Source organism: Lemur catta, chromosome 15 (assembly GCF_020740605.2).
Source record: "Lemur catta isolate mLemCat1 chromosome 15, mLemCat1.pri, whole genome shotgun sequence".
Classification (NCBI taxonomy): Eukaryota; Metazoa; Chordata; class Mammalia; order Primates; family Lemuridae; genus Lemur; species Lemur catta.
The window spans coordinates 52529250-52552776 of NC_059142.1; the positions used below are offsets into that span (position 1 = coordinate 52529250).

Below are 23527 nucleotides of genomic sequence, written 5' to 3' on the forward strand. Positions count from 1 at the left end.
CGTAGATGTTGACACTACAAGAGTCCAGCAAGATGGAAAAACCTCTTCCTGGAAATCTTCATGTGTCTGTGTTTAGGTCCCTGTCTTTATTTCATTTCAAGCTACATTAAGCACTACCTAGAGCTAAGTGCTGTGGAAGAAAGGAATAAGAGGAGGTTCCTCCTGTTATGCAGAATATTGCTTTCCACTTTCCCTGATGCTCTGTGAGTGCCTCTTATCCCCGTGGGCTCCTGAGTGATGTGCATGTATGGAAGGATCCCCAACTGCTGGAGGTTTTGGAACCTGGGGGGTTGAACAACGCTTAAATTAAGTTCAGTGTACCGAGAGCAGAAAGCATCAGTTGGAAAAGAAAACTAAAAGTAGACAGGAGGACTTCTTGCTTGTTACAGAGATGCTGGGAAACTTGTTGGACTGGCGGTCATAGATTATAGGATGTATATTGATTTCTTTGTGGGATTCTCTGGTATTGGCTGAAATCATGTAAGCTTCTTGACTGCAGTCTCATTCAGGTTAACTATAAGTTTTCTAAAATGGCCAATGCTTTGCTGGTCCTTTCTACTGGAATTTTTTCTGCAGCCCTTCCAGTTGTTTGTTTTGGTGAGATGGTCTCACTTCAGAGAATACTGATGAGTTGAATGGCGTGGTCACACAATAGTGTGGTCTTGATTTGCAAATCTGAAAACATCACATAATTGGAACTTCTTTATAACTCTTTGCTTAGATCATGGTTTCCAGTAAAATACCAAACACATTTTGAGTAATGAGAGTTTTGGTTTTAGCAGCCTGTATTTCTATGTTGTGTTGTCATTGAGTATACCATGGACTCTATTAGAAAGGCTTTCAGATCATTTTGGAATTGACAGATGAAACAAGTGAACAGCTGTGTAAATGTCAATATCTGAGTCATTGTCCTCTTGATGCTCATTTGTTTAAAATCTGTCTTTCCCTTCTTTGGGTAAGTACAGAGTAGTCAGGCTCTTGAGGTGTCTTAGAACTTCCTTAAAATCAACAGAAGTAGATGAAATGCCCATGCTTGATTAGATGATTGGAGGTTGTAGTCATTCCTATCTCTTTGTTCACACGTGTATGTGTTTCAAAAATCAGAGATAGAAATCAGTTGTCTTTATTGGTAGATGTATGGGCATTCAGAAGCTGTGATGATTTGGAAAGCTTCATCCCCTTGTCATCCCCCGTCTGAGGTGCAGGGAGCGTGAGAACGCATATGATGACACCAGTACACTTGGCAGCTCTGAATTATTATTATTTTTTTTAAGAGACAGCCTCGCTGTGTTGCCCAGGCTGGACTGCAACTCCTGGGTTCAAGGTATCCTCCTGCCTCAGCCTACCAACTTGTTGCCGTTGGGAGTTAGGGGACAGGAACTTTTTTTTTTTTTTTTTTTGTTTAAAGACAAGATCTCATTCTGTTGCCTGGGCTGATCCTCCCAATTAGCTGGGACTACAGGTGTGTACCATCGTGCCCATCTAAGTTTTTTATTTTTTGTAGAGACAGGGGTCTCCCTATGTTGTCCAGGCTGGCTTCCCAAAGTGCTGGGATGATAGGCGTGAGCCACCGCTCCTGGCCTGGAGCATTTTGATTTTAATTTCAGTATTTGCTATAAAATTTTGAGCTGCTTAGCATTTTTTCATTCTCCCTTGCAGCATGAATTTCCAGTAGTGTTTCAATCTGAATATGGCCATATCTATTCCATTGATCCCATTGAATACAGAGGTAGACCCCTTTTGAATATTGGTATTTTTTACCTGTCAAATTAAACTTTCTTATATGTTAACTAATTAATTTTATGTATTTTTATACCTGATGTTATTTGAAATTATGTGACATGCTGTGGTTGTTGAAAAAACCCAGAGAAACTTGTGTGAAAGTTCAGTCTCACTCATCATAATGGCAATCTTGGCAAACATGGTTGAATCCACCAAAAGCAAAAATTACCTTTCAGTAGGTTTCCCTTTCTTGCCCTTTATTCTTGTGTCTCAGTTAAAGTCCTTAAAGTTTGAGCCCTCCTTTTCCTAAACCAAGAGGATTATTCATAACATAGTTTGAAGGATAATTATTTTGTTGGTATTTTTTTCTAAACTCTTGAATAATCTTGCTTTAAGGGAGACTTTGGAATAATCCTTTCAGCAAACTGGTGTAGCAGGCACTTGTGCTACACTTAAGAATCCAATCCTTTTAGAAAACTGTTGTCAGAATATCCTCTGTTGTATAGCTCTGAGCATTTGATTAGCACTGAGTGATTATGTATATTCATACTCTTCCAATATAAGAACTGTGTAACCTTGTTTTACTAGGTAATTTGTCTTTTCATTTGACAAAGAATGAATTTAATCCAGCTTTATAATAAGTCTGTCTTTTATAAGAGTTTTATAAAAACATTTAAGAATGGGAAGTTTTGTAGCAATTACATCTCAAAATGTATCTGCAAGTTTAGCTAACTTTTGGCTTTTTACGTAGTATTACAACTATATTATTAAAAATGTATAGTTGAAAGGCCACAAAAAACTACCATCTAAAATATCCACATTTCTGACCTCATTATTTTGCCCCATAAGAGGAAGTATGCCTCAAAGACAGGTTATTTTTGCATTCCTTCAACTGTAGTAATTGCAGTTGATTCTCAGACTTCTTAATGCCTTGGTGTTAAAGGAAAATGAAATTCTAGTTTAGTGTTTGTTGAAGTTTTCTGGCCACTGGGTGATTTCTAATAGGTAAACAGAGGATAAACGCTTTCTAGCCTCATCTATCCAGGCATCATTTTAATTTAAAACTTGTTTCCTTGGCATCATTAAACAAAGATAATGTAGCTGTACTTCCGTAGATAACTCTTCTGAAGCAATTTTGTTAGTTGTACATTATATAGATGTCACAAACTTCACTTGATTGCATTTGATTGTGTTTTGGAAAATCCAAGAAATGAACATGTATGTAAGTGATTATTGTAAGTTGCAATAAAATTGTAAATATATTACTAGAGTACAACTTACTGCACAACAGAAGTCACTGGAAGTGTTACTAAGCAACCTCAGCAAAAATGAGTTAAATTACTAATAAACATTTCTGTATTTTATTTACTTGTTTATCAAGTAGAACTAATTTCTTGCAGTACAAAAATTAAGGGTTCACTGTGGCCTTGAATCAAACCCACAAAATCCTCATTAATAAGTGTTAAGTGCCCATGCTAAGGGTAGACTCTTAAGCTTAACACCTAGTCGATATTTGCTATAATCTAAATTAATAATTAAAGTCGAGATTTGCTTAATGGTTAAGTTTTTTTGTTTTAATCCAGCTATGTTAGATACTAAAGAAGGCTTCCCCACAATCCATATGCATCTGCTTTGACTGGTGGTTTCTATCATCCTACAAAGACTGTGACTTATTGGTGAGGGCAGCTGGACAACTCTGAGAGCAACTTAGAGAAATCCATCTTGGGCACTCTCTATAAAGGAGCTCCTTCTCTGGAAATAGCACCCCAGATAAGTGCACAAAAGCAAGACACCCTCGTGGACCTACACTTCCACCCGCTCTCAACACCCTGATGCCTGAAGGTGAGGTCTCCTTCCTGTGTGTCTTAGAAGCCATGAGCACACTTAGGTAATTAGAGCCTTGCAACAGGCTGAACAACACACATCTGCAGGCTTTCCTGCCAGACCTTTGCCGAAAAGTTATTTTTCTCATTAGGAAAGACTCTAGGTCAGAAGAGTGATGAAAGTAAGGTTGCATTTAAAGCTACATTACTTTAAGTAGTGGACTGGTCTAGTGATTATTTTCCCAGACTGAGCAATATTTGGTTAATGATTAAGTTTTTTGTTTTGTTGTTGTTGTGTTTTCTTAATCCAGCTATGCTTGATACTAAAGGAGGTTTTTCCACTATCCATATGCATCTTCTATATTTTGAAATTGCAACTATGGACAGTTATGGCTAATCCTAGTAGATTGTCTTCCCTTCTTTTAACCTGTTGGATGAATTTGGGGCACACTAATGTGTTATGTGAAGATGGATGTTGAATGTAAGTTTCTCTGCCATTCTTAGCCAATGTATAAAAATTATGTTAGCCTAATTGCTAAAAATGCCAAGAATTTGGGTTTAGTATCTTCTGGACAATGTAGTTTTCTTGTTTTCTTACCATATAGATACTCTATAGATTCACCCCAGCCAGTCATCTTAAAATACCTGCCTGGGCAGCAGAGATAACTGTGGACAAAGTTTGGGTAAAATCAGTGCATGGGATAACAGGTACAGTGTTTATTTTTGGGGTGATGAAATGTTCTGGAATTAGATAGTGATGATGGTTACATAACGTGGTGAATACAGTAAAAACTACTGAAATGTGCACTTAGAAGTGGTGAGTTTTTATGCTGTCTGAATTATATCTCACCTTTTTAAAAAGATTAAATAAAAAAAAAGTGCAAATGAGTCCTTACTACTACAGAGAGGCCTTTGAGCACATGGCCTATTGCCAATGCTCAGCAGCATCGGTTCAGTATGGGAAAGCCCGTGGTTTGCAAAACAATTCGGTGCCCTTTTCCCAGCTTTCTTCAATGGCTTGGTCCCTATGTATCTAATCTATTCTAGGTGAATGCCCCCATGTTATAAGTCTGTGGAGGTGCTTTTGAGATAAGTGTATGCTCAAAAGAAACTTGAGACTCCTAGTTGTTGGCAGTTATACTTTAGATTATGTCTAACTTGATGGTCATTACAAGGAACAAGCAGATTTTTACCAATGCCTTTATAAAAGGAATGGCATTTACTTCCTGGGGTGGTTGGGAGGCAGAAGAGAAGGTTGCTGTCTTGCTAAAATGTAATAGAGTCCATTCTTCAGGTATTGTGGTGATTGTTTTAAGGTTCACATGGGCATTTCTTTAAGGACAGGCCATGTGTTTTAGGAATTTAAAATGATATCAGTGGCTATACTATATTAGTTCAAGTAATCACAACAAACTTTTTATTATTTCTTTATAAAATCCCTCAACTTTCATCCCTTTTTTCTTTGCCAGTGTGTAGAATTTGACAGCAGTATCAAGAGCTGAGGAGGAGGAGAAGATGGAAAGGAGTCTAGCGACTTAAAAATCTCATAGCATTCTCTGTGAGGTGACCTTTTTTCCTGTTGGTGGCTCAATTTATTTAGGAGATAAAGAAGATAATAAGGCCTGTGACAGTATCATCATGTCACATCTGAGCTTATTGAACTGTTTTCTCTCCTTTCCTTATTCTTTATTTCACAGTTTGCTTTTCATGTTCATAAGTTGACTCATTTGTTTCCTGTTAGCATTTGAAACAGCATATGGCCACCATAAGTCCTAACAAAATGACTTCTAACGAGGAGTGGGAAGGTCCATGTCCCACCTTCCTATAAAATTTTGGCCTATTCACAAAACTACCCCCACTGAAGAGAGGTAGTTATGTTCTGTAAAGAAGAGGTTGATTAAAACTTTTAGCATGGTGTTTTATGACCTAAAAGATTCAAGTAGTAGCTTCTTTTTTCTTCTTCTTCATTGTTATGTTCATCTAGATGCAAAGTTTCTATATCTAAGCTTTTATTAATTTTGGTAAGAACTTTTCTATATCTTTTTGATGTCACTTGTATTGTTAAGAGGTGCCAGGCATTTGGTAGCCTGCCACTTTAGGATTTCTGTGAATCAGACCTATCTAAATATAAATTAGAGACTTATATTTCGTAATTATAAAGTAACTTATATATTACTATCAAAGTAAGAGTACTTTATAATGAATACATAAAATATATATTAAATAACTAGTACAGCATGTTAGAGTTAACATTTCTGTTTTTATTTTGGTAACTTATTTCATGGTATTGTAATCATAGCCTGTCAAAAACTCTCTCTGACATATTCTAAACAGCTTCTAGAGAGTCATTGGTGCTTGTTTGTGACTACTCTTGTTTTCCCTTTATCTCAATTAAGAAAAGCTTAGTTACTAGACAGCATGATGGTTAAGTGTACTAACTCCAGGGTCATACTACCTGGGTTTGAAGCCCAGCTCGGCTACTTACTAGCTGTGGGACCTTGGGCAAGTGATTTACCTCTTTGTGTATCAGTTTCCTGAGAATAGCAATAGTACCTGTCTCAGAGGGTTGTTATGAGGATTAAATGAGTTAATATATGTAAAGTGCTTAAAACAGTACCTGGTACTTAGTACAGTGTAAGTACTGTTCTTACTGATATTTGAGCAAGGCCCCAAGCCACTGCTTTCAGTTGCATTGCTACCTCCTTCAACAGCCTTGATCAAATGCCTTCTTGAGCTGCACCCATACTAAAATAGATTCTTCACTTCATAGGGCATGTGTGGGTCAGTGTTGGCTTCAGAGGACAGGCCTCTCTTCCACATCCACTTGAATCTTACTTCAGTATCCAGTCTTTGTTAGAGCCTCCACCAAACTGCTAGAATCATACCTGATGGATGTATATTCTAAAGTGACCCACTGGTTGGGTGCGGTGGCTCACGCCTGTAATCCTAGCACTTTGGAAGGCAGAGGAGAGAGGATCACTTGAGGTCAGGAGTTCGAGACCAGCCTCAGCAAGAGTGAGACCACCCCCCCCACGCTCCGCCACCATCTCTACTAAAAATAGAAAGAAATTAGCGAAACAACTAAAGATAGAAAAACCAGACATGATGGCGCGTGCCTGTAGTCCCAGCTACTCAGGAGGCTGAGGCAGGAGCATCGCTTGAGCCCAGAAGTTTGAGGTTACTGTGAGCTAAGCTGACACCACAGCACTCTAGTCCAGGCAACAGAGTGAGACTCTGTCTCAAAAAATAAATAAATAAACTGACCCACTCTTATAGGGCCGAATACTTTGTTATACAGAAAGCAATGTACAAAATAAAATGTTAATTTAAATATACATACTAACATGTTCATAAAATTGGAGGCATTTCAGGCCAGCTATGTGCAGAAAAACTTTGAATAAAGTCAACGTATTATCTAATTTGGGGAAGAATGAACCAGGGTTTTTAGTACTCCTCACATATTCCCCAGCCATCAGTGACTTGAGTGACCCTCACGTGAATTTTCTCTCCTTTATTTTCACCAGCTCTAGGCTTCTTCTGGCAAGGGGACAATTAAGGGACCAGGGACACCCAGGACTAGTTGTACACCAGTGTTGTACCCTTTATGGCTCTTGCTAGTTCTTAGGGCCAGGAGAGCTCACAGGTGAGCCCCAGTGAATCGCAGTGAAAAGTAGGCTAAAATATTAATGGTCAGTGAGGAGCTTCTCCACCTTAAAGCACTAACTTGCTTGAGTGCCTGTACCACTTATATGTGAGTTCCTGTGTATGTCTCTGTAGTAGGATAGTTTCATTATATCTAGGGGCTTCGTACTGGCCCTAAGATCTTACTGTATTTACTCTTTGGCTAAAGGCTGGTTATGGGATCAAAGGCTGCATTAAAGGTTCATACCTCAGAAATTCACTAGACACTTATTTTATTTGCCTAAATAATACTCTCTGAGTTTGCTTTTCTACCAGAGAGAATGTTTTAAATCAGGATCATTTCGGACTCATCTAAATATTTACTCACCACCAATTATAGCTTTATTTGGCCTTGTTTTTTAAAAGCCATTTTTTAGTAAACTCCCACTGGTGTGATTATTGTTACAAAGTTGTATGGTTTCTAGGTCTTGTTTGGTGTTACACAGAACATGTATATATGTCCTTGTAAATATTGAATGTAGGATTGCTAGTAGTTTACCTAACAACTTTTCAAAAATAAGGGAAGATTTTCAGCAGCTTATAAGAAATACATATGCACTTGGATAAAAATAAATAATTTAGAATTCTAATCTGCTGGTATGCTCTTATATCTCTTTGAAATTAAAAAATATTTTATTCTTGGCTGGGCATGGTGGCTCACGCCTGTGATCCCAGCATTTTGGGAGATCGAGGTGGGAGGATTACTTGAGGTCAGGAGTTTGAGACTACCCAGAGCAAGAGTGAGGCCCTGTGTCTATAGAAAAATTAGCCTGGCTTGGTGGTACACACCTGTAGTCCCAGCTGCTCTGGAGGCTGAGGCAGGAGGATGCTTGAGCACAGGAGTTTGAGGCTGTACAGAGCTATGATGATGCCACTGCACTCTAGCCTGGGCAACAGAGTGAGACCCTGTCTCAAGAAAACAAAACAAAAAATATTCTCAAACTTAAAATGAAGAATCTTTGATAAGCCATGAACTATGAGCTCCATGACTAAATTTCGTTTTAGAAGATATATATGGGGAAGAAAATAAGTAGCCGGTAGGGTCAATATTAATATGGAAAACAGTAGATTACTGATAAGTGTCATTTGAGCCTTTGGCTACTACAGTATAATCTTCAACAATGACAGGTTTGTTTACTTTTTTTTCCTTTCCTTTCCTTTGGTGTTAGTTGCAGAATGCTATCTTATTATGGTTAAATTTCAATAGATAATGTTTAAGGAGAAAAAAATTAAAAGAGAAAAAAGAATGTTTAAGATCAGGGCCATTTCTTGTATTTTTAAGATTCCATTTCCATGTTAAAGTTTGTATATATTTGTAGAAAAAGATGAAATTCAGTTTTTATAAGACTATCTGTAATAAAGATGAACATGGGTGGTTTACTAGGGATATAGGCAAATCTGTCAAGTTGGCACGAGACTCGTGAGGAGTGACTGCTGACTGGCCGGGAAAGCAGCAGGCTCCTTGGGAGCAGGCGCTTCCTTGCTGGCCCCTCCAGCTTAAAACTCGTGGCCTGCGTCCTCCCGGCAAAGGACGTCTGACGTCCGGAGGGAGTTGATTCTGTTGGCCCAGTCTGTGGCCCCTTTTCTTGGGCTCTAGTCTTGCTGTTCACTGTGCATTTTGGGAGTCACCAAGTGCTGCGCAGCTCTGGTGTTGCAGCACCGTCTCTGTTGGTTTGTCTCAGTCTTTCAGAGGCCATCATTGTCTTGCCTGTTTGCCTCTATTCAAATCGATGGATGTGCCCAAATCAGATTTTACAGATCATAAACAGGACGACATTCAAACAGTCATTCACTTTACAACAAGATTTACCACACAGTTCACTTTTAACGTAAGAGAACTCTTCTGGCTCATGAACAACACATGTCTTTCCTTTCGTTTTGGATCAGGATGGATTCCCTGTCAGGTTGCCATTAATATCATGTATTTCTTTCCTAATGAGTTTTTGGTTTTGAATTCTAAAATAATTAATCATAATTAAAGTAAAGAAAAGGTAAGATAACCGCTAATGTCAATAATATTGGATGGGTTTTTCCTTCCAGTTTTTCTTTCTGCATATATTTTACCTAATTATAGTCAAGGTATATGCTTTTATTTTTTTCTCTTTCACTTAATACATCTTTAGGTTGTACCCGGCTTCTGCCAAGTAGTCATCGTAATACCCCTTAGTTGTTGGAGGAAACAGAAAAAGGAACTTAATACATCTGTAGTGGTCCTCTACACTTTCCTAGCAACAATTACAAAGGGAGGGTCAGCTGTCCACTGGTTGCTTTTCTACTCTGCTTATGAGGCTGAAGATCTCAATTTTAGTGTTCAGGTGCGGAACAAGGCTGAGCAGACATTGTGGAAAGTAGATAGTTACTGGTTTCTTAGTTGCCAGGAGTGTCTAAGTCAGAGGTTAGAGTTGAGTCTTCATGTTTTGCTGGGCTAGTGCAGCGCTGCTTTGTACTCCTTGGAAGGCTTACACCGCTTGGAATGCTTTCTGTTTTTTTTTTTTTCCCCACTTTAGCACGTGCCTTAGCACCTGCCATGGGCCAGGTCTCAGCAGGGGTACAGAGGTGAATAGACGCAACTGTGTACAAAGCAGTTAGAATCAACTGCGACTGCCGTAAGACGGTACCAGCTGTATTCACATGGTGCAGTAGGAACACAGGAGGGGGCAGGCAGGGTTAGAGAACCCTCAGGGCAGAGAAGCCAGAAGGGTAATCTAGACACGGGAGACAACATGATCAGAAGTACGGAGATGTGAGACGAGGGTGTGATGCGTTGGGGCATACCAACCCTTTAGAGCAGAGATCGGCAAACTAGGGGCTTTCATGCCAGATCCAGCCTGCTGTCTGCTTGTGTGTAGCGCATGAACTAAGAATGGTTTTTACTTTTATTTTGTTTTTTTTTCCTAGTTTTTAGAGTCAGGGTCTTGCTCTCTTGCCTAGGCTCTAGTGCAGTGATGCAGTCTTAACTCACCGTAGCCGCCAAATCTTGGGCTTAAACTATCTGCCCATCTCAGCCTTCAAAGTAGCTAGGACTACAGGCGTGCCCTGCCATGCCCGGCTGATTTTTCTTATTTTTTGTGGAGATGAGGTTTCGCTGTGTTGCCCAGGCCGTTCTCAAACTCTTGGCCTCAAGCGATCCGCTTGCCTCGGCTTCCCAGAGCCCTGGGATTACAGGCATGAGCCACTGTGCCCGGCCTCAGGTTTTACATTTTTTAATGGTTGAAAAAGAATATTTCATGATATGTGAAAATTATACGAACTTCAAGGAGTCCATAGGTAAAGCTTTATTTGAACCTGTGCTCTTTTGTTTACGTTATCATCTGTGGCTGCCTGTGTGCCACAGCTGCAGAGTTGATTAGTTGCCACAGAGACCATACGTGGCACTCAATCACTTTGCACTGCTGCTTGGTGCTCTCATCAGTGTTTCCTGTGCTGTGCCTATCAGCATACCACAGCATTTTATTTATTTTTTATTACCAATGCATTCCTCTCAAAATGGGAGGGAAAATATGGACTTGGAATGTTGTGCTTTTAAGGCACTTGGAGTGTGGGTTATTTTGTTGTCAAATTTGGTGGCAAAGCACCCAATAAAGATTGCTGGGCTGACATCAGCCATCACCAGACCAAGCACTCATCACCGTATCCCCAACTCACAGGAAAGCAACAGTCAGGAACATTAGAAAACTTAAAAGGAATATTTATCACAGCAGAATTTCTTCACAAAAATGAAAATGAGGATACAGCTGAAGTAAGTTTGACTGGCTCATTTGTTAGTCAAGCAAGAAAAGCCAGTTACTGATGTTGAGTTAATTAAATTGTGTTTGATTGCAGCAGCTGAAGAAGTGTGTCCAGAGAAAACAAATTTGTTTTGAGTGTTAGCCTTTCAGCAGGAACAGTTACTCCAAATGTTGAGGACATTGGGAGTAGCAGGAGTAGTCAATTTAAAAAGATGGCAAATGATTTCTTGTAGTTTCCTTGGCTCCTGATGAATCCACAGATGATACTGTTACTGTTTAGCTTTTGCTTATTTATGAATCATGGAGTCAATGTCAGATTTGAAGTGACAAGAATTAGCATCCATGAGTAGTTGGCTTGGAACAACTACAGGTGAGAATATTTTCAAAAAAGTTAAAACACTAATTCATCACAACCTGCAGTGTCGTCAGTTGATATCTTTTACAGCTGATAGTGGGAAAAATATGTGTGGAGCAGAAAAAGATTTAATTGGACAAATTTACAAAGCTTGTGAAAATGTAAGGTTATTCATTGCATTATTCATCAACAGGTACTTTGCAGAAAATATTTGAATTTATTATGTGTCATTGCACTATTAGTGTTAGTGATGAATTTCAATCATGTAGGTTTAATCGACATCAATTCCATGAATTTGTCAGCTGAATATTCTTTTCTTTTTTCTTTTTTTTGAGACAGAGTCTCACTTTGTTGCCCCGGTTAGAGTGAGTGCCGTGGCGTCAGCTTAGCTCACAGCAACCTCAAACTCCTGGGCTTAAGCGATCCTACTGCCTCAGCCTCCCTAGTAGCTGGGACTACAGGCATGCGCCACCATGTCCGGCTAATTTTTTCTGTATAGATTTTTAGTTGGCCATATAATTTCTTTCTATTTTTAGTAGAGACAGGGTCTCGCTCTTGCTCAGGCTGGTCTCGAACTCCTGACCTTGAGCAATACACCCGCCTCGGCCTCCCAGAGTGCTAGGATTACAGGCGTGAGCCACCACAGATAATTCATTTCTATTTTTAGTAGAGACGGGGTCTCGCTCAGGCTGGTCTCGAACTCCTGACCTCGAGCGATCCACCCGCCTCGGCCTCCCAGAAGGCTAGGATTACAGGCGTGAGCTACTGCGCCCGGCCTATTCTTTTCTTTTCTTTTCTTCTTCTTCTTTTTTCTTTTTTTGGTGACACAGGGTCTTGTTCTATTGCCCAGGCCTAGAGTGCTGCCAGTGGCGTGTTCATAGCCCACTGCAACCTCAAAATTCTGGGCTTAAGAGAATCCTCCTGCCTCAACCTCCTGAGTGACTGGGACTACAGGTTCTTGCCACCATGCCTGGCTAATTTTTTCTATTTTTTGTAGAGATGGAGGTTTCACTCTTGCTCTGGCTGGTTTCAAATTCCTGACCGCAGGCAATTTACCTGCCTTAGCCTCCCAAAGTGCAAGGATTACAGGTGTGAGCCACCGCATCTAGCCAAGATGCTGAATGTTCTGACATGCCGTTCCACAACAGTGGTAAAGTTTTCTTGCAATTTCTTGAGCTCAGGTCTGAGATTGACATTTTTCTGAATGAAAATTGTTCTCATCCACTATTACTGTATGCTGAATGGCTTTAGAAATTAGCTGTTGCTACAGACTTGGTAATGTTTCTTAATGAATGCAACCTAAAATTATAAAGCAAAACAGTGCTTATGTAAACCCTATGCTGCAATAAAGTCATTTTGACGACCACTAATGTTTAAATCATGTCCTATTAAGCTGCCGCATGTACTTTCTCTGCTGTCAAAAGTGAAAACAAAGACAACTCTCCATTCCTGCACACGTTTACTGTGGATGCATTTTCCAAATGCAGACTGGTTCTAGCAGTGATTTTGCATCATGATGTGAATGCAAAGGAAATTTCCACATTTCAAAAGCCATTTACTTACCTGTGCAACTGATTTTACACCAGACCTTCAATTGGAAGTGATTAAAAGAGAAGCATCAAGACTAATGGAATAATATGTATGTCATCCAAAAGATGAATATGCTCAATTAAAATCGGAGGCTTGTGGCTGGGCATGGTGGCTCACGTCTGTAATCCCAGGGCTTTGGGAGGCTGAGGTAGGAAGATCACTTGAGGGCAGGAGTTTGAGCTCAGTCTGGGCAACAGAGTGAGATCCTGTCTCTAAAAATATATATAATAGTAAAATCATAGGCTTATGCAACGATGTCAGCATTTGGTAGTACCTGCCTATGTGAAAAGACATTTTCTTTCTTTTTTTTATTTTTTTTTATTTTTTTGAGACAGAGTCTCACTCTTGCTCAGGCTAGAGTGCCATGGCATTGGCCTAGCTCACAGCAACGTCCAACTCCTGGGCTGAAGCAATCCTTCTGCCTCAGCTTCCCGAGTAGCTGGGACTACAGGCATGCACCACTATCCCCGGCTAATTTTTTCTATATATTTTTAGTTGTCCAGCTAGTTTCTTTCTATTTTTAGTAGAGATGGGGGTCTAACTCTTGCTCAGGCTGGTCTCGAACTCCTGAGCTCAAACAATCCTCCCGCCTCGGCCTCCCAGAGTTCTAGGATTACAGGCGTTAGCCACCGCGCCCGGCCTGAAAAGACATTTTCAAGGATGAAATATGTAAAATAATCATTACAGAATCAGCATTAACAGGTGAACATTTGTAATCAATTTTGATGAAAGGGATCTCCGAACGTTGCAAAATGTTATTCCCCTAAGAAGAAATCCATTCTTATTAGTAGACCTGTATTACAAAAAAAAGTCATTATTATACTTTTAATTTCATAAATAAAAGATTTGTAGGAATTTATTTTCTTTCTTATTATATAAGTACCTAGTATTCTCACTTTTGCCTTGTGGCCCTCAAAGTCTAAAATATTTACTATCTGGTCCTTTACAGGAAAAACTTTCTGACCCTTGCTCTAGAGTTTAGTTTGTTTGCAGGGAGGGGAGGGAGGTCAGCATGAGGCCAAGCAATTCTGGAAGCAGCAGGAAACTAGATACAGTTTAAAATGCTACTTTCGCCCTATAGCCTCTAAACTTACTAGTTTTTCTGTCACTCATTTCTAGTACTTTTGTTTATTCATTGTGTGTTCAAATTCTCACACTCCTCCCCAGAAGAGAGTGAAACACCCAAACTGATACATTATTAAATGAGACAACTTGGGAAAGAATTTAAAGATTAGCTGGAAAATGAGCTGGTTGCAATTTAGCATTTGATTTAACACCTTCTTAAGGATGATGTGTTTTACCTAATTTATTGTTACTCTCTTACTTGTTATCACTGTTGGTCTAGTGGGGCAAGTGATTGAATTTAGATTTCATGTAGCCTGACTTTTGCTGTTTCTTAGAATTTTGGAAAATAAAGATAATCCAATAAATTGAAAGTAAACCAGTATTATTTGATTTTTTAAAAAGAGTGCATGCATTCATGTGATTTTAGTAGTTTTTAAAGAGTATTAATAATTTTGTTAAGTAATATGATATATCATGACTATAGCTATGTAAAAATGCTGGAAGAAAATGTGCCAAAAGGCTAACAAGGGTGATGGGACAAAAGGCAATTTTGCCCTTTTCTCCATTTTCCAATTTTTTTTAAGTGGGCATGTTACTTTCATTATAACCTTTTACATTTATAAATAAGCCATTAATAGAATAATTAACATGATGTCCTTTGGTTTAACGTCAGCCCCCGGTGGGGCATACGTGAAGGCGCTGCTTCTCAAAAGTGGAGCTCTGACCAGTGTGTCCCTCCAGGCTTTGCCAGTCCCTTCTTGGTGTAAGGTTTGGCTTTCTCTGACAGTTTTCTTGACTCATCCTGTCCACTGTAGGTCACTAAGGCCTCGAGTTAATTCTAATTTGAAGCTAGTCTGTGCTTACAGGCTTTTATCGTGATTGTGGGTATTCCTGGGATATGGGAGTGTGGAGAATTCAGCTCTGTGTCCCTGCTCCCTCCCCAGATCTTGAAAGGGGCAGGTGGTTGGTGAATCTTTCCTCCTTGCTTAGACCCCAGACTTCTTGGATTTCTGAGAGCAGATTGTCACTGAGGAGCGGGTCTCACCCTTTTTAGTGTCTTAGATCTTGTGCTTTCAGACCTTTGATATGGAAAGATGGATTGGAGCTTAACAGAGACACTTGTGCATTTCCACTGAAAACTTAGGTTTTGTTTCAATCAGTGAAAAGTAGAAAAGAGTGATTTCTAAGTGGTTTTCTCCTGCCTTTGGGCATTGCTTTCCTGATAAAAAGGGCTGGGAGGGGAGAGGGAGAATGGGAAATTCTGAGCAAATATTTTGGCTTCTAGGTAAGGGATGGCACAGTTCCTTTAATGACTTAAACAAAAGGTTGGAATTTTCTCTCATCTGATTATAATTGGTTGAAAGTGGGCTTTCAGCTCCTTCCCTCAAGAGGGGTTTTTCTGCAGGACAAGTCCGGCCATGTCTGCTAAGATACAAGTTACTGCGCTATAGTGCTGCTCACAGAGGAATAGGATCAGGATTCCACCTCTCCGTGCTCTGTCTAGTGGTGGCATCACGAGCCTGTTGGTGGTGTTGCCTTGTGAACTTTGCTCTTTTTCTGTCTTTTTTTATTTCTTGATGTATTCCTTTGCTGATTTCATTCAACAAACTTTGTTTTTCAACCCTGTCTTAGTCAAGGTACATGCTGGGTTCTTAGAAACTTGAAACTTCTAAGAATAAATTTCTAAGAAATTTATAATCTACTAGTAGAGAAAAATGTACATGTTATTAATATGTCTAAAGAAATGTCTAAAGAAAGTGCTGTAGGCCAGGCACAGTGGCTCATGCCTGTAATCCTAGCACTCTGGAAGGCCGAGGCGGGAGGATCCCTTGAGCTCAGGAGTTTGAGACCAGCCTGAGCGAGAGCGAGACCCCATCTCTACAAAAAATAGAAAAAATTAGCTGGGCGTGGTGATGAGTGCTTGTAGTCCCAGCTACTTGGAAGGCCAAGGCAGGAGGATCTCTTGAGACCAGGAATTTGAGGTTGCTGTGACCTAGGCTGATGCCACAGCACTCTAGCCAGGACAACAGAGCGAGACTCTGTCTCCAAAAAAAAAAAAAAAAAAATGCCATAAAAACTTAAGAAGACAAGGACAAGAAGATAGGTAGCCAAAAAAGGCTTCATTCATAGAGGTGGTGGCATCAAAGATTCATTACCACTGAATTCAGCCTTGAAATATTTCTGCAGGTGAGGAAGGGGACATGAGCAAAGGCAGGAAAGTTAAAGGTCTATTTGCAAGACATCAGGGACTCCAGTTTTACTGGCTGGAATGGAGACAAATCGAGGGAAACAATTTGGGAAAGTACCCTGTGCAGGATGTGTATGTAGGGCCTAGAACACCAGACTACATAGTTGGTGTTTAGTCAGCAGCTATTGGAGGAGGCTGAAGTCTTCCAAGAAAGTGAGAGTTAAATTTGGGCTCTAGGAAGAGTCATGAGCACTGCGCACTGTAACCTGGACAGGGAGAGGCCAGAAGCAGGAAGACCAGTTGATGAAAATGCCCCGAGTCTCTGACCTGGGGTGGTGGCAGTGGGAATGCAAATGAAGAGCCTTAAAATGAGGAAATTGATTGCTTCACTGTTCTTATCTGTGGTATCCTTGTCAACCAGAGCCCCCATGGAACCTCATCTGCATGTGACACTGTGGACATGTCTTCCCCAAGTAAGGCTCGCCAGGTCTAGTCCCTGCCCTGAGGGACCTCTTCTCCAAGAGGGACAGACTGTGCCCAGAGTCAGGGTGACCACATCCTAGATTTCCTTCTATCTCCTTGTGCTTTCACTGGGGTACAGACACCAAGTTGACAAGTGTCAGTCTTAGGATTGCCAAGTTTAGCAAATAAAAACACAGGGTGCCAGCCAGGTGTGGTGGCATGAGCCTTTGGTCCCAGTTACTTGGGAGGCTGAGGCAGGAGGATCACTTGAGGCCAGGTGTTTGAGGCTGCAGTGCACCATGGTTGTGCCTATGAACAGCCACTGTACTCCAGTCTGGATAACATAGTGAGACCCCATCTCTAATAATAAAAAAAAAATACAGGATGCCAGTTAGATTGGAATTTCAGATAAGCAACAGATAATTTCTTTAAGTATATCCCCTGTAACATTTGGGACATACTTACGCTAAATCATCAACGTTTATTTGAAATTCCAGTTTAACTGGGTTTTCTGTACTTAATCTGCCAATTCTAACTGTACCTCAGTCTTCTCTGCACCTGGGTCTGAGCTCAGCTTCCCCCTTTCAAAAAAATTCCTCCTTTCCCGTTTTCTACCTATGACCTCCTAAATTTCCCAGTGAGTCCAAAGAGTCAGGAAGAGTAGTATGTACCTCCCAGGAGAGGGATTTGCCTAGTAGTTTGGGGCATGGGTGTCTCAACTTAGTGTCAGAATTTGGTACCTGTGTGCAGCATGAGGGCACAGGTTTCTGTGCAACCAGACGGAGGGAGAGGAAGAAAGAGCTTTTGTTTATGTTTTCATTTTCTTTTTTCTTTTTTTTTTTTTGAGACAGAGTCTCACTTTGTTGCCCAGGGCTAGAGTGCCATGGTGTCAGCCTAGCTCACAGCAACCTCAAACTCCTGGGCTCAAGCAATCCTCCTGCCTCAGCCTCCCGAGTAGCTGGGACTATAGGCATGTGCCACCATGCCCGGCTAATTTTTTCTATATATTTTTAGTTGTCCGGTTAATTTCTTTCTATTTTTTTAGTAGAGATGGGGTCTCGCTCTTGCTCAGGCTGGTCTCAAACTCCTGACCTCGAGTGATCCTCCCACCTCGGCCTCCCAGAGTGCTAGGATTACAAGCATGAGCCACCGCGCCCGGCCAAGAGCTTTTGTTTAAATGTCAAAAAGGAAAGGAGACCATCAGGCCCTAGGGAGCCTTCCAGATTTCTGCCGGGTGTCTTCAGAATGCACCTGGGGCCCAGAGATCATACCCCTGAAATTTCCCTTCTACACCTTACCTCATTCTCACCTCCCTGTTTCACTTCCTTTCCTGCTCCACTCACTTTGCAGAAAGGCACTGGAGCTCTTGGACACACTGTCTGTCTCCAAGCTCATGCCCTTTGCCTAAAACACTTCCCCAAATCGTACACTAGTTCCCCTCCTCCCCTTCCCCTTTCCTCTTTCCTCTGTCCCAGCTGTGGTCAAGGATCCTTCTTTTAGGTTCCTAAGGGGCTAAGCAAACCTCCCTCATAAGCCTTCTCACAGGATTAATTCCACCTGTTACTTATGTCTCTCCCACGAATATGTGAACTTCCTAAGGACTAGACCTGCCCCTTCCTTGGAGTCCTTGTTGCTCCCGGCACCATGCCTGCACCTAGTGGGTGCTCAGTAAATATGTGCCGAATAAACAGCAGGGCTCTGTGTAGAGGCTTTACTGCCCCTTAACCCACCCAGTTGCGCTCTTTAGGGAGCATCCAGCTGCCACCACCCACCACCACCCCTAGGAAACACATCTAGGCACTTCTCTAGTCTTCAAGGCTGGAAGTATTTTTCATTAGCATGAAAGAAAACCTGCCTGAAAAGCCGCAGCTCTGGATCTGCCTGCCCCCACACCTTCGTGATGGCCAGACTAGTAAGGCCCTGAGTGTCTTGGCATGAGCCAAAGGTATGGGCTGGACCCTTTAGATCAGGCTGCTGCTCCCTCCACATTCCCTTCTGTGTATGACCTCTGAGCCTTCTGGAACAATCTTCCACACTGGCACCAGATGCTCCCTCTCAAGCCATTAGTTGGTTGCATTGTTAGACTTGAGAGAATGAAGAGAACTCCCCTGAGTGCCTGTCCCCCGCCCCCGGAGGGTCCCCCAATCTAAGAGACTCCAAACTGGACACATGTAGTGGACAAAAACACATTGGACAGTATGTTCTGTAAGGGGGTCAGTGGGTCTGGGGCCTTCCACTGGATGGGGTGTGGGAGCAGAGATTTGGGGATATGTTGGCCATTATACACACAGGACAGAGACAGATAAATCAAGGTGGGGAGGAGGCCAAACAGACGGCCCTCAAATCCCCAGGATGTGAATAACGCTAGCTGCAGCAGGTACTCACTTGCAAGACTGCTGGACACAGGACAGACTGGGAGGGAGGATCTCTTCAGAATGCCAGTATGAGCTCCTTCCAAAACAGTTGGTAGTGCTGGGAAATGTCTCTGGGAAGAAGTAGGTGGACAGGACAGTAATTATCAGAGTCTGGTCCAGAGGGACGCCCTAAGTGCTTGTCTGCAGATTTATCTTCCCACAGCCTTAGCCCTGCTTGTGGTACCAGTGAGGCCTCCAGCAACTGGCAGGTGGATCTGGGCAGCAGCGATGTGTAGGAAATTTGGGAGAGGCTCCTCTTGCTCTTGTTTACAGCCCTTTGCCTGTGATTAGTGTAGTGGTTTGGTGTGGGAAACCTCAGGGGGGCTCACAGACCAAGCTGCTGATTAAGACTAGCTGGTCAGCACGGCCGATAGCTAACTGTAGTCTGTGGTTCCTACCTTTCAGGCTGGCTTAGGGCCTGGGTTTGGTATGGATCTGAAAGGTGAGGTCTAGCCTTATAGCTTTAAGTCTCTCCTAGGGTCCCAGTGAAACTAGCACCCCAGAGTAGGGCCCTCAGGAGGCAAGGGGCTTTACTCTGCTCCTGGCCTGCCCCACATGGGCGCTTTCTCTGCAGGTACCTGAAGGAATTCCGCACGGAGCAGTGCCCACTCTTTGTGCAACACAAATGCACACAGCATCGGCCCTACACCTGCTTCCACTGGCACTTCGTGAACCAGCGGCGCCGCCGGTCCATCCGCCGTCGGGACGGCACCTTCAACTACAGTCCTGACGTCTACTGCACCAAGTACGACGAGGCTACAGGCCTCTGCCCGGAGGGCGACGAGTGAGTGCCCCAGCCTGCCCTCAGAGGGGCCATGTATCTCCTGGGTCAGATGCCCTCAGAACAGGCCAGGCAGATGCTGGGAAGTCAGCCAGAGGCTGCTTTTGGGAGGACCAGCTGCAGCCCAGCCTGTCTTCCTACAGCTCAGGTCCCGCCATCGTCACAGGGGTGGGGTGCCTTTCGCTTTCCCCACTTTTAGGAAACTCAAAATAGTCCTTTGTTTTGCTGAGTGTAAAGGGCCACATCTGAACCAAGGTGGCTGCCTGGGCTTTTCATCCTCCCCTGCAGATCACAGGAACCCTCTCCCTACACTGCCACCACCCACTGCAACCTGTGCAGGTCCCACCAAGGCTGTTCAGAGAGATAGCCTCACAGTTCCCACGTTTGCTGACCGTGAATATCTTACTGCAAATCACAGGGCACAACAGTGATGACAAACATGAGGTGGCAAGCCTGGGAACGTCACTGAGAGGGAACATTCATTGGCCATCCTTGTCATTTGTTCCAACATTGGAGAGGTGTGATAGGAGGTACCCGGGAGTTCTGTGGGTTCAACTCGTGGAACCATCCCTGCATCAGCACCCTCTTGTCAGAGGCTTGCTGACCCCTCCCCCAGCCTAATGAGGCCATCAGGGTGTGAGAGGGTGTGCCCAAGCTTTGAGCAATTCTTCTCTGAGGACCCCCCAAGCCTGGGCAGCATCTGTTCTTCCAGGTGTCTGTCTCGTCCAAGAATGCCAGGCCCTATTGGGTCCCCTTCAGGCTGTAAAGAGGGTAGCCCAGGCTGCAGGGGGTGAAGTTGGGTGACCCCACTATCATGTTCCAGGTGTCCATTCCTGCACAGGACTACAGGGGACACTGAGCGCAGGTACCACCTTCGTTACTATAAAACTGGAATCTGCATCCACGAGACAGACTCGAAAGGCAACTGCACCAAAAACGGCCTGCACTGCGCTTTTGCCCACGGGCCCCATGACCTCCGCTCCCCTGTCTACGACATCAGGTGCGTGGGGCTGGGCTGACGGTAGTAAGCTGGGGTGTGGGGTAGGGGCACTCTGCTTCCTGCCCCCTCATCCCCCGTCCCCTCCATCTCTGTTTCCTCTCCTCCCAGGGAGCTCCAGGCCATGGAGGCTTTGCAGAATGGCCAGACCACAGTAGAGGGCAGCATGGAGGGCCAGTCAGCTGGGGCTGCAAGCCACGCCATGATAGAAAAAATCCTCAGTGAAGAGCCTCGCTGGCAAGGTATGGGCAACCACACTATTGGCCATGCCCCTTCCAGCCACACATCTGCCCCCTTCCCTGTCCTGAGGACGTAGTTCACCACCACCTACTGTCTTCTGCGGCAGAAGCCACTACCTCTGCTGGGAGGCAGCCAGCACCCCCACACCACCTCACACCTGTTGTGCAAAAGGCACTTGTACTGGAATTTTCTCAGATACGCTATGTTCCCGAGATGCCCCAGGCCTCCACATGTATGCACTTGTGCATGTGCACAAGTACACATTCGTGGACTCTCGGCCCTCGTGAAGGTGCTGTTTCTGCCCTGTGTGCTGTATCTCCAGTGAGGGACAGCATCTGTTGTCTTTACTGCACCTGGGTGTCAGCCTCACCAGCGTGCCTGTGGCCTGTGAGGAGGTAGCCTGCCCACACCTCTCATGGGAGCCTCAGTTCCGGGACTCTTTCCCAGTGGCGGCTTCTTCCCCTTCCCTCCACTCCATGCCTGCTGTTCTCAGGGTCCTCTAGCTCCCCTCGCCTGACCCCTGCCCTCTGGCCCCCTGTGCAGAGACTGCTTATGTGCTGGGGAACTATAAGACGGAGCCTTGCAAGAAGCCCCCGCGGCTGTGCCGCCAAGGCTATGCCTGTCCCTACTACCACAACAGCAAGGACCGGCGGCGGAGCCCCCGGAAGCACAAATACAGGTCCTTTGGCCCCAGGAGGCCAGCCACGGGAGGGAGGAGTGGCAGGGAAGGGATCGATCGTGGCAGAGGCTGCTGCCACTGTGGCTCTCAGGGAGGTGGGAAGGCTGGCCCTACAGATTACAGGATGGCAGGGTCCAGGTACTAGGGGAGGGACCATTAAGGATTGTTGGATGGTGGGAGCCCAGGTCCATCTCTTGCATGAATGAAGCCCCTCCAGTCTGGTCCTGAGTGCAGGTGCTGGACAGGGGCCAGGCCACAGTGCGGCAAGTGTGGTTATGGTTCTAGCCTGACTTTGTGGGCTGGCGTGATGCTTGGTGGGAGGGCCCGGCTGAGGGAACAAACCTGGCTTCTTGCCCTGCTAAGCCCCTCACTCTGCAGCTGGTCTTTTCTGTTTCTGTTTCTGTGCCTGCACCTATGTGGCAGGGAGACCAGAGCAGGCCCTGAGCGGGGATTGAGGTGGTAGCCGCTTGGACCTGATCCCACCTCTCTTGCCTCCATCTGATCCCACCTTCTCGTTGGGCCAGGTCATCTCCATGTCCAAACGTCAAGCACGGGGATGAGTGGGGAGACCCCGGCAAGTGTGAAAATGGGGATGCCTGCCAGTATTGCCACACCCGCACGGAGCAGCAGTTCCACCCGGAGGTGGGCCTTGGAGTAGGGGCTATGGGTAGCTTCCCACAGCCCCTTTGGGAAGCAGGGGAAGAGGCACGGAGTGTGGGGCAGGTGTTGGCAGAATCCACCCTGACACTATCCTGGAAGAGGCTCCTCCCAGGCAGTCCTAGAGGAGCCCACACCCTCAGTGTGGCAGCTTCTCTTGTCTGGAGCCCACACTCACCAGGCAGCACTCTGCTTCCAGTTGTTTCCCCTGTCCTCCTGACAGGGCAGGCATGGCTTAGCATGGCAACCTGGCCGTTCTGGGCTTTCTGCCACTCGTGGTGCTTATGATCCAGCGACGCAAGGATTTAAAAAATAAAAAAGCACCTTCCAGTAGTCTTGTCCTAGATCGGAGCCTGGGGACCAGCAATCTCCGTGATGTTGTTCCCTGCCCACTGGCCCCATGAGGTGGCCCTGAGCCATATCAGCGTGCCTAGGTCTTGTGTGGGGTACAGAGAGGCACATGCAGTTCCATGGAAGCCAGGATACCTCGAGGTAGCTGCATGGACAGAGACCACCTGATGTGGGTGCAGAGAGCAGTGTGGGAAGTTAGATCGCAACCCAGCATGCCCTGCTAGGGGACGTGTTGGGGGTGGCTGGCTGCCTGCTGCCTGAGACTGTGGCTCCCTTATTGCCCAGGAGGCACACTCGGGGCACAGCCCTGGCCAAGACCACGAGTGGAGGGCAGCTGGAGAGGATGCTTGTGAGAGCTGGTGGGACCTGTGATCCCAGAAAGGAGGGTGGCAATGGCAGTGGGGGTGGTGGGCTGCCTCAGGAGTTTGAATAAGAAGTTGGTAGGGAGAGACTTAGGGGAGTGGAACGGAGTGGAGACGAGAAGAGATGACTAAGCCGGCCCACCCATGGTGAGGGGGAAGGGGAGCCTGCCCATCTTCCTCTCAGGGCCCAAGCCTGACCTGCCTCTGCTCTGCTCTGCCCTCTCCAGATCTACAAATCCACCAAGTGTAACGACATGCAGCAGTCGGGCAGCTGTCCCCGAGGACCTTTCTGCGCCTTTGCCCATGTAGAACGTATGCTGTTCCTATTGCCCTGGGCAATGCCCGCTCCACCCTCCCTCGAACCCTCGGCTCAGGCAGGGGAATGGCCCCTGGCAGCACCCTGTGCACAGCAGTCCTTGCCTGCCAGCAGCA

At 44.4% G+C, this 23527-nt stretch overlaps 1 protein-coding gene across 2 annotated transcripts in view; it reads left to right on the top strand.

Annotated features, from left to right (window-relative positions):
- UNK (unk zinc finger) overlaps positions 1-23527 on the top strand; it is a 35190-nt gene that overhangs the window by 880 nt on the left and 10783 nt on the right. Inside the window, exons 2-7 of one of the 2 annotated variants that reach the window (XM_045569944.1) lie at positions 19603-19812; positions 20633-20809; positions 20918-21048; positions 21590-21725; positions 22250-22367; positions 23323-23407. In XM_045569944.1, the coding sequence (XP_045425900.1) occupies positions 19603-19812; positions 20633-20809; positions 20918-21048; positions 21590-21725; positions 22250-22367; positions 23323-23407 (857 nt within the window). The remainder of the gene's footprint in view (positions 1-19602; positions 19813-20632; positions 20810-20917; positions 21049-21589; positions 21726-22249; positions 22368-23322; positions 23408-23527) is intronic. The other variant, XM_045569945.1, reaches the window with a different exon arrangement.